The sequence below is a fragment of the Falco cherrug genome, chromosome 5 (assembly GCF_023634085.1).
Source record: "Falco cherrug isolate bFalChe1 chromosome 5, bFalChe1.pri, whole genome shotgun sequence".
Lineage (NCBI taxonomy): Eukaryota > Metazoa > Chordata > Aves > Falconiformes > Falconidae > Falco > Falco cherrug.
The window spans coordinates 80,515,449-80,525,866 of record NC_073701.1 but is presented as its reverse complement, the minus strand read 5'-3'; the positions used below and the strand labels follow the sequence as shown (position 1 = coordinate 80,525,866).

At 41.3% G+C, this 10,418-nt stretch overlaps 1 protein-coding gene across 8 annotated transcripts in view; it reads right to left on the bottom strand.

Moving 5' to 3' along the window:
- Nucleotides 1-5,226: 5,226 nt before the first annotated feature.
- Nucleotides 5,227-10,418, bottom strand: part of ST7 (suppression of tumorigenicity 7) — a 151,803-nt gene continuing 146,611 nt past the window's right edge. For all 8 annotated transcript variants that reach the window (XM_055712096.1, XM_055712098.1, XM_014282048.3 and 5 more), the window contains one exon: nt 5,227-5,550. In XM_055712096.1, the coding sequence (XP_055568071.1) occupies nt 5,455-5,550 (96 nt within the window). In that variant the 3' untranslated portion in view covers nt 5,227-5,454. The remainder of the gene's footprint in view (nt 5,551-10,418) is intronic.

Below are 10,418 nucleotides of genomic sequence, written 5' to 3'. Positions count from 1 at the left end.
AGTGCAGAGTATACACACTCAGTTCAGTTGTTATACTGTTGGCCTCATTACGGCTGGCAATTCTGGCACTGGGCTGGATAAGGAAAATTTCATACCTAATTGTATTTAAAGGTGAGCTCCAAGGAGAATTTTTATTATGATTTCATTGTGAAATTAAATCCGCACGTAGTTCACAGCCTGGGCAATACCACATTTTAAGCCTTAAGGAACTTAAAAGTAGTATATTATTTTAATTTTTTTTGTGTGTCAAGTTTTTTGAAAGACTCAGGGACCCTTTGAGTAGTCTACAAGTTTCCCATCTAATAAAGCTGAAAATATTTAAATGTTCTGGAAAAAAGGAAGCCTCATTCTTACAAGGGAACTTGTTCTAGGCAGTTGAATACAAGGTAACGAAATCAGATCACTTCTTAACTCCATCATTTGCTTAATACACCAATAAACAAACCCACCTGAATTCTGCAGTCCCAGGTAAAGTGTTTCGGGGTCGCTGTATTAAAGATGGAACTTCTATTCCCTGACCTGGTCCTCCTCCTCCTCCTCCTCCTCCACCAAGGTGTATCTTCTTGCTGCACACTTTCCCCTCATCTCAGGGGCCTGGGGTTCCTGAAGGCGAAGATGGTGGCATTGAGTACCTTGGCCTTTTCTGTGTGCTTTGTCACCAGGTCCCCTGCCCCGTTCAGCAGCAAGCCCACCAAAGGTGTGCACAGCAGGCTGAATTTTGTATTTCACACAAGAGCCATATCAATAAGACGTAATGCAATGCCTCCATCAAACCTGCTTCACCAGAGGAGAAACGGAGTATTTTGCAGCGCAACAGATGTGTAACTGCTGAACTAGCCATTTATTTGATTACTTTTTTTTTTTCTGTATTTATGATTTAAAAAAAAAAAAAAACGGAGCTCAAGGTAGGCTTCTTACAGCTGTAAGCATTTCTGCTGCCTCTTCCATGAACAAAACACTCCTGGTAGCTTTTGCTATTTCTTAGAGGGAAAAGATGCCCAGAGATGTAAATATTGCTAGGAAAGGTACCTCCTCGACCTTCAGCTAATCAAACAAAGAAAGAAAAAGGGAGAAAAAGAAAAAGAAGAAACAGAAATCAGGCAAGGCAAATGAAATAATCCTCTGTTTTCTTCTGTGCAATAAATTTACTTATGTATGTATTCATGAAGAGGAAACAGTTGTCCCTAGGTAGACACTTTAGTGTCAGAATAATGTTAGCTGAGGTAAAAGGCTTAAAAGGCTGTAGGACTTATTTTTTAAAAATATGCAATCTAATTGAGGGAGTTCCCTTTAATTTGCTGTATGAAATCAGAATGTAGCATTGCTCTGAGATGCTGTTAGCCTGTCAAACTTTTTGGGGTTGCTCCCTTCCCACTGTTTTCTATTTTAACAAACTTTGCCCCCAAAAGTATGTTGAGCTGTTTTAGGAGAAATCTCACTTTAAAAAAGTGTAATTTTCTTTTACCACAAGGAAAATGGGGAATGACTTCTAGGAACAGTGGTGTATGTTACGGCACGTGGGTATTGTAGCTCAAGAGATTGTGGTGCTGCTTCTTTTTTTTCCTGCAAAACTATCTAAACCCCATTTGTGCATCTCACCCTGACCTCCCATCTCTGTGTAACCTTTGCAGATGTGAATTAGAAATAAAATACCGTATTTCTGGTGCTGTGCTGCACAGCTGCTGAAGGGCATCCAGCCTGGATGCCCAAATCACACCCGCGTTCAGCAAGCAGCTGGCGATCCCTGCCTGCAGGCTTCTTGCCCAGCCTCTCGTGGGACTCGGTGTATGGTGGCAAAGGGGTAGTAAACATTTTATTGGGGTTTAGTGAAGATCTGGGGCTGGGGAGGGTGATTTTGCTAGGAAAAACTGGCTAATAATCCAGCGTGGCAGCATGAAGCGTACCAGTGCTTGCTCATCTCCGTGCATTTTGTCTCACATGCCGAGGAAGGCCTGAAGCCTTCATGTGCAGGTGACGGCCGCCTCTGAGGGCGGAGGCAGTTTTGTGGTCACGTATAAGAGCCTGCAGGTTTCTCCTGCCACGGCAAACAAGACAAAATTAACTTGTTTTATTATCTGGAATAGAGCAGCACAAACTTGGTTTTGGTTGTGGTTTTTTGGTTTTGTTTTGTTTTTTTTTTTTTTTTTCTTTAACAGCCCATTTGCCTGATTACGTGGATGTGGCTTCATAATATAAGAGCTCTTGCGTGGAAGAAGCAAACACATATGAATCAATATATTGACTGCTCCTCCTGTGTTGCTCCAGGGGGGCCTCCCTGGTCCCTCAGAGATGAAAAACCAGGAGTTCCACCCTCCCTGGTGGGAACAGCACGTGAGGCTGGGGGCTGCCTCGCACACATGCCTTGACCACAGCCGCTGAGGTGTCCAAGCCCTCTGTGCAGGGACAGCCACACCGGCTGTGACGCGGGGTGCGCGCGAAGGCTGCTGCTGCCTTGGCATGTTTACCTTCTGTAGGCTTCTGCAACACAGCAAAGCCGGTATTTTTTCCTCCTTTCTACTGGGGTAAGGATTTCTATGCTGTCCCACTAAAAAAAGAAGAGTCGGTGTATTTGCCGTTTGCTTCGAATCACAGCAATTAATCGCCAGAGGAAACAACAGCCTTCCACCAGGTGTAGCACTGTGGCTCTCACTCTGGAGCAGCTGTAAATCTACCTAGTGGGAAGGCCAGAAGGTGACCAACTTGATTTATTTGACGCTCCTGGGTGTCTCTCTTTTTTTGGTTCTATGCAACTTACAGTGCAAAGAAATACCATCCATCCAAATTGTATTAGGCTGTCTTTAAGGAAAAAAAACCAGGAACTGTTAACTTTTCAAGCTAAAAAGCCACCCCACCCCCACTAAATCTGCAAACTGAAGATTTGGATGAGTTATTATCTGAACCAAATTTCCAGAAGTCTCATCTCTGCACTAAGCCAGAGGCTTTCCATCATTATAGTCACGGGCTGTGTTTGCCTTTTGATCTAAGCCATGCTGAACTTCACAGAAAAAACACGTCAGAGGCAGAAAAGCCTACGGCAACAAACTTTGCTCAATGAAAAAGAAAATCCTTTTGTCTGACTTGCCTAAGTCTCCCAGATGCCTAGAATTATAATTGAAGCTGAAAAGAGATTTTCTAGATAAAATCCATGGTTCATTACTGCTTATAAGGGAGATGGATACTAGACACGGTAGAAACAGAATTGCCTAAAGATATTTTTGAGTTCCTAAAAGTTCCCCATAGTTCAAGGGAAGGATCTGATTCTTCCAGGAGTTAAGTATTCCTTTTTATCAGATTATTACAGATAGTAATTTCCACACGTCATAATTCACATTATCTCTTCCTCTAACATTAGGCCAAGCTACTACCTTAGTTGGTGACAAACGTGAACGCTGGTATATAGCTCGATAAACACTGACATGCTAACATTTACATATTAGGACTGTTAATCACAGCAATTTGTTCTTTTGAAATGTAGGGAATATAAAAAATGAACTTTGACAGGTTTTTCAGGTGGCTGGGGAGTAAGTGACACACAGCAGCACAGGACAAGACCTGACTATGCCTGATCCTTCTGATTTTCATCAACCTTAAATAATTCTGACAGCGCTGTTGAGGCAAATGAATGAATACGATTATCCCTAGTTTTACAGCTAGAGATACACAGGAGCACCTGCTGTAAAGGTGTTCTCTGTAGCTGTTCTAGCAATTCAGATGCAAAGCAGAGGAAACAAATATTGGCCCATTTCACACTTCCACATGTTGTCCTCTAGCAATCCGCCGTCTTCTAATCTTATGCCATGTCCCACATTAAATGCAAGCCATACTAATCTCAACATTACAGCGAATTGTTTTGCATGAGTAACGGCCAGAGATGAAAAACCTGTATGGAAATCCCCAACAGCAACACACCTCACCAGTTTTAACACCTAGCTACGAGGCTCTCCAGTCTCCTGTGTCCTCACTTAAGCCTCACTCTTAACAGTTGATTTCTCCTGATACGGGGACGTATTTTTTCCTCACAGCAAAGCAGTGCTTGCTTTAATGCAGTACCATTGCTCACCTGGATAAAAATCTTTCTTCTATGTAGACTAACGTATCTGCAATCAAGAGGGCAAAAAACAACGCAGTGCATCTCCTGCTGTTAGGAAACATTTTCCTTTTATACAAAATCCAGTAACGGGAGTTTTGCCTTTTCTTACTCATATCCTCATTGATAAACAAACTTATCTGCTGGTGATCACAGTCCCTCGAGCTGCTCAGCATTTTTAGAATAATAAAGTTGAGCTGGCAAAGTGGCATTTTTGATCTGTTGCATCAGGTTCATGCTTCCTTATCTGGGAAAGGAGTTGAAAAAAAAAATATTTCTGAGGCACCTGTAAGGATGCACTTTCAATTCTTGACAGACAGGACTACTTGCTTCAACTTCCAGATCAAATTATTGATCTTAGAGCTGGTCTCATGCATCAGCAGAGGCATCTGTGGGAAGTTACCATCCACAGTGGCTAAGTTACAAATGAATACACAGCACAAGGATAGGATTTCCTGAGGTAAGCACTGATGATGGAACACCAACCTCTCTACTAACTGTGCATGGACTAACACCAATTTTGCTCATGAGCTTCTGGTCTCAAGCAACAGTTTAATTTGTACAGGAAAAAGTCCCTTCTTTTTCATACTTGAAAAGTACTTGCAATGCAATAAAAACTCAGCAAGAAATACATAAAAGCATGAATGCAATGATCACTCGCTACAGGTAAATTTGTGTTCAGTTCTCTGCCATTACATATGCTTTGTTCTGTAGCCAGAGAACAAAGCATTGGGTTTCTGGAGGTACTTGAGAAAACAGTGGTGTGAAGAAAATCTGTCAAGTACGTGGAGTTTCCTGAAAATTCAAATGAGGATAAAATTGAGCTCTGTGCAGTGACAGGAATCAGAAGCCCAAAGTGCCATCCAAACTGCCTGGAGAGCCTAAAGCTGCTTTAAGCAAGAGCTTTAACTGTCTCGAAGCCTTGGCTAGACTGTCTGTAGTGCTGAGGGCTTCACCCGAACTGAACTCTGTAAGAAAAGGCAGTGATACAATTGCTTAATTGTAAAGTTATTAGTGTTTTTTCACTAACTGAACGGAAAGCCAAGCCCTAGCTGTGGTGAAGGAGATATACACCACACATGTTTAAGACCACAAAGTACAATTGGAGCTTTGAAGAAGAGGCCAAAAGAGAGCCATGCTGCAATACACAAAAGTTTATTTTTAAGTTTTTCTTTTCTGAAGGCAAAATATAATAGAACCTAACATCAATGTATTTTGTACAACAAAACAGTTTTTGTATGAGAACAGACAATCCATGAAGAGTTTTAAAGTCTTAGAACTGCTTCCCTTTTTTATCATGCTTTCTTGTGGTCAACAAAAAGTTGGCACAGAAGATGTCATGGCAGTCAGTCAGCAGGCGCGCTCCCTCAGATCCTCGTCAGCTGGTGCCACAGACTGGAGGGCAGGATACTTTCTACTTTTTCCATCACAAAATTTAAAGGGGCAAAGAGGGTGCTGAGAAACTGCAAAGAAAACAGATACACATTCAGATCAAAATCCAGGAGACAAGACCTCATGAGAAAGCTGTCCAGTAAAACAAGAAACTTGCTGCATTCCTCTGTAAAATCCTCCAGCATGACAGAAATTACGTAATTCATGTATAAAGACTTGCTGTCAAATTCTGAGCCTTGCATATGTAAAAGTTTCTGGATTTTGCAGTAAAGAAAGCAAGAGCTCCACTTCTATGAAGATCAAAATGATGAACTACAAAGGTTTTCACGTATCTTACATCCTAGACTCAGGCTCTAACCAAAACCTACTGAAAGGAAAGAAAGGCTTTTTTCATAATGGCAGAATCTGACAGACCACCTCTCGGAGAAAAAAAGCGTGTCTTTAGATTCAGGTTTAAAATGGTTCTGGGTTATCTACAGAACTGCTATATACACTGAGGCATCAGTAATTGGAATTTATCTTAACATCCTCTATTAAAGAACACAGTCAGCAATGCTGAAAGGTTTCAATATATTAGTGCTAGGACAGGCATACATGACAGAAATCAAGTAAATAGAAACCATTTTATCACAGGAAAAAAATACTGCCAGCTACACATCTCAGAACTCAGGTACTCAAAGCCCTCCCAAAATTTTAGGAAATACATACTGACTGTGCTTTACATTAAATTTCAATTCAACTGTATACTTTACATAGAGCTATGTCGGGGCCCTATACATGTGTATAAATGCGTACCATACTATGCAAGGTCAGCCACCTCGAGACTGTGAACCCTGTGGCTTCTAACCATTCAGGCTGGCGCGACTTTGCAAAAAATAAACCGTTCTGTTTGAAACTGATTGGCAAAGAGTTGCAAAAGGTTTCTGTTTCAGTGACTGCTCTGCAGTCAGCACAAAACCTATAAACTCCACTTACTGCACTGATGTGTATATGAAGGTAGGTCAGTATTAAAGCAAATCTAGTGCTGGATGTGTTCTCTTTTTTCACAGAAGAACTCTCTCTCCTGACAAAAGAGAGCACCAGACTTCTTATATAAACACTGACATCCCTTTTCATGTTTTGAATTTGTCCCATATATCTTCAGGCACTTAAAAGGATGCAGACATGGGGGTCTGGTCCCCTTGTAGTCAGCGAAGAGAACTAAGTGCTTCCGGAGAGTCATTCCACCCACTCCAGGACCAGAACTGCCCTTTGAAATTGTCTCTTCCCCCTTAGTCCCAGGGGCAGAGGGAGGCCGCACAGCTGGGCTTTGTCTTCTCCTGTAAAGCAAGGAGTAGTGTGGCCCAGTGCGGGGTGCTGCCCTGACCCAGCACAGCTCCTGACGCAGTGCTGGCCCATGCCAGTCAGTTTCTCCTCAACAAAGCCCAGGCAGAGTCTGGGGACAGGGCAGGGCAGGGCAAGTTCCCAGCAGCCAGCAAGGACAGGGCCACCCTGCCTCTGAAGGGAGAAGAGGTCGGAGGTACAGACATGAACTGTGATGTGTCACTTGCCTTTGGAGCCACAGAACAAACAATGCTTTATTACGTAATACAGGTACGTCCTTCGTCTCTAACTTAGGCTCCTAATCATCTAAAGTATGAAAAACGCAAGTTCAAAAATTGTTACAGGTCTCTGTGCTGCTGAAACACAGCTACATATGGCAGATGTATTTAAAACATTTCAAAATGTCCATATCCCACAGCTAGAGATTATATGGTATCAAGCAAGAAAGTACCTGCAAACAGTTTCACCGTTTAAGAAAACGGGCTCTGTGGAGAGTTTAACTGTAAAGATGTATGATGTTTACGATGCTTATGCATTTTAAAGACAACAGTAAGCATCAAACTATTTTTTCCCCTCTTGCACGTGTTTACATACAATACAGACACTACATCACGGACAAGTTTTGCATCGTGGAAAAACCAGGTAACAACATCGCTGGTAATGAGATTTTCTCATAAGCACAGGTCGAAGGAAAAACTTCTGACTGAACAGAGTATTTCAGTTGTAGCGCTAAAGGTAAAGATGTCTAACGTGAAACACAGCTGAATTAATGTAACACCGATTAACCTAATCTTAGAGGTTGCGATTTCTGTTGCAAGCGGCTTAGCCCAAGTAGAACCATTCCCTCTGGTTAAGCTGTGACTTGTTTAAATAAATATACCCTTTTTACTTTGCCAAACGCAAAAGTCTCACCAGAGGATATTTTCTGCTTTTGAGTAGCGCTTGATCTGTGTAGTAAGCTTGCATCATCACATCTACTTGGATAAAACTCAGTTTTGTAAGCAGTGCAAATTACATACTTGTTAAATCAATGAAACAAGAATAATTTGCCTGACAGCAAGTTTTACTGCAATTCATAGGAATTTTGTTGCTAGTCAATTTTCTGTTCTTTTTTTTTTTTTTTTTTTGCCTTTCCTTTTGACATAGACTGTTTTTCACATGGAAATGAAAAAACCAGCACCAGCAGTAAAGCAACAACTCAGGGTGGCAGAACTGGTGATAGGAGACCTCTAAAAAGTTTGTTATTATTATTTTGTGTTTTAAAAGAAAACTATCAACTTGGCTATCTCAACCCTGGCAGAAAGCAGCTTTCTGTAGAAGGGAGCACCTTCTGATTAGCCCCATTTGATTAAAACAGATACACAAAAGTATCTTTTCAAGCTTTTATGCTGTGTGGTTGGTGTTTGCACAGAGGAAATGACTATTTATTGCTCAGCCCCTGTGATCAGGTCTACATGTTCCCTGCCTCAGCATCTGTCAAGGTCCAAGCGGATGAAATATCTCCCTAAGCAAACCTGCTTGCTGAACTGAGGTCTCATCTATCATATAGGAAATACTGAAACAGATCATGTCAGTGATCTCAGGCAAACAAAGGAATCAAATGACAGAAAAATTAGTCTTTCTGAAGCTTCATTTTAAAAATTTAACTAGGCCCCACATTTTCAGGCATGACTATTGACACAAATTATTTAACATCCCCCTTGTCAACGCAGCTCTTATTTTATTTAAGATACATTCTTATCGTTACTATGTTATGAAAGGACCAGCACTTACATATTTTTCATGACTTCCCAGATATTGTTACACTTCTGCATGACAATAGAAGAAATTCAATACTACCAAGACTGTACTGATAATTTTATCCAAGCCACACGTTCAGAAATTTTTTCTGCTTGTATTCATATCTTAAGTGACTTTCAAAAGCCTTTTGTTAGAAAACCTAGCAAAAATTGAAACCACAGGCTATCAACATGCTTCTCCCTAGCCGAGTGAAAATGCTAAGATCTAGTGTAATTTTAAAGTTACTTATATTCAGCCTGACAAAACAATCAAAGAAGAACTGGATTATTTCAATTTCATTATGGAAAGAGAGAAGCTTACTTCCAGGTACAACATTACAAAATTGGCTGGATGCAGTGGAGAGTATCTCAACTTGCTACTGAACTGCCAGGCAGCATTCAGAGCAGGTTCTGGCTTTAAAACATGGGTGCCCTGATGGAGTTTGGTGAATTCCATCCTACATGTAATCTCCCAGAAGAGGGAAGTAGCTTTAACACACCTTTGACTTCTGCATCCAGTGGGGGAATGCAGGCTGTCCTAAGGGACTGTCACAGTGGCACAGGCCACCTTTGGCAGTCTCACATGTGGGGGAGGTCCTCAGCGCTCAAGGTCTTTTTCTGCCTTGAAGAACCCAGTATCTTGAAAGACTCATGACAAATGTGCAAGAAGATGCCTACAGGACAGGTCAAAGCCAGTTCCCAACACCCAATCACACTAACCTATTCAGTTTTTGTGAAATATGGTAAATATCAACTCGCCAGTGACATAAACCTGGGCCATGATGGCGATATTGCATCTATACAATGGTTTGGGGATTGGCAAGCATAAGAGAGGGAATAATTTTGACCTATTAAAATTAAAGCGTATGTGCACAGTTTCACAATGTAATATACCATGTCATAACGACTACCAACCATACAGGGACAGGTCATTCAATGCACATAACGACAGCAACAGTCGGCAAATTCATCTTTTAGCTATTTATGAAATTAGTTAGTTATGAAGTGGTCTTCCCTAAAACTGAAAAGGAAGAGCCAGGGCTGGCCAACCTCTTCTGTTCTGTTCTGACACAGCTGCATTTCACAGAGATGTTTGCCATGATTTTCTTCAATCTCACCTGGGCTACTTTTCCCGGAGGAGACAACAAAATGAAACTTATGAATCAAAGGCTTTCTACAAGCTACTAAGTGAATGTCACAAGCTTAAATTCTGCCCTTTCTATGTACAATAAATCTCAGCTTCTGCATGTAGTGGTTTATCAAGATTAAGATATAGCTAAACCTATGTCACAATACATGTTACCTTACATACTAACTGAATCCATACAGGTTCAGAGATCTTAAGTCATCTTGCCAACTTTATGCATGTAATGCAGCCCACATTCCAATTCTATTTGTCTGTGCTCATTTTACTAACTAGGAGCTTTATCTGCTTGGACATGCAGAACTTAATAACCACATACAGAGTCTTGGGGTATCTATTCCATTAACACCAATGGCAGCTGCGCTTACACATCAGGGAAGTAGAGCCTTCTGGTCTGGCTCTATTCCCGAAATCGCTTTGGAACCTGTAAGCTCCAGACCATGGAGAAACAATTACTGACACACCAGTGTAACTTCTGATATCTCTGACTGCACTCAGCAACCCAAGCCAGGTGAGTTAAGTGCATTAAAACATGCTATTGATTTTCTCCAATTCCAGTAGCTCACTGCCTGTAGCAGGAGCATTAAGTACAAAATCTTATCATTCTGCCAGCTTCAGATGTATTCTTTGTTCAGGATACAAGGCTAACAAACACAGGAACAAGGCTAACAGGGACAGATTTGGGGTCATTAAC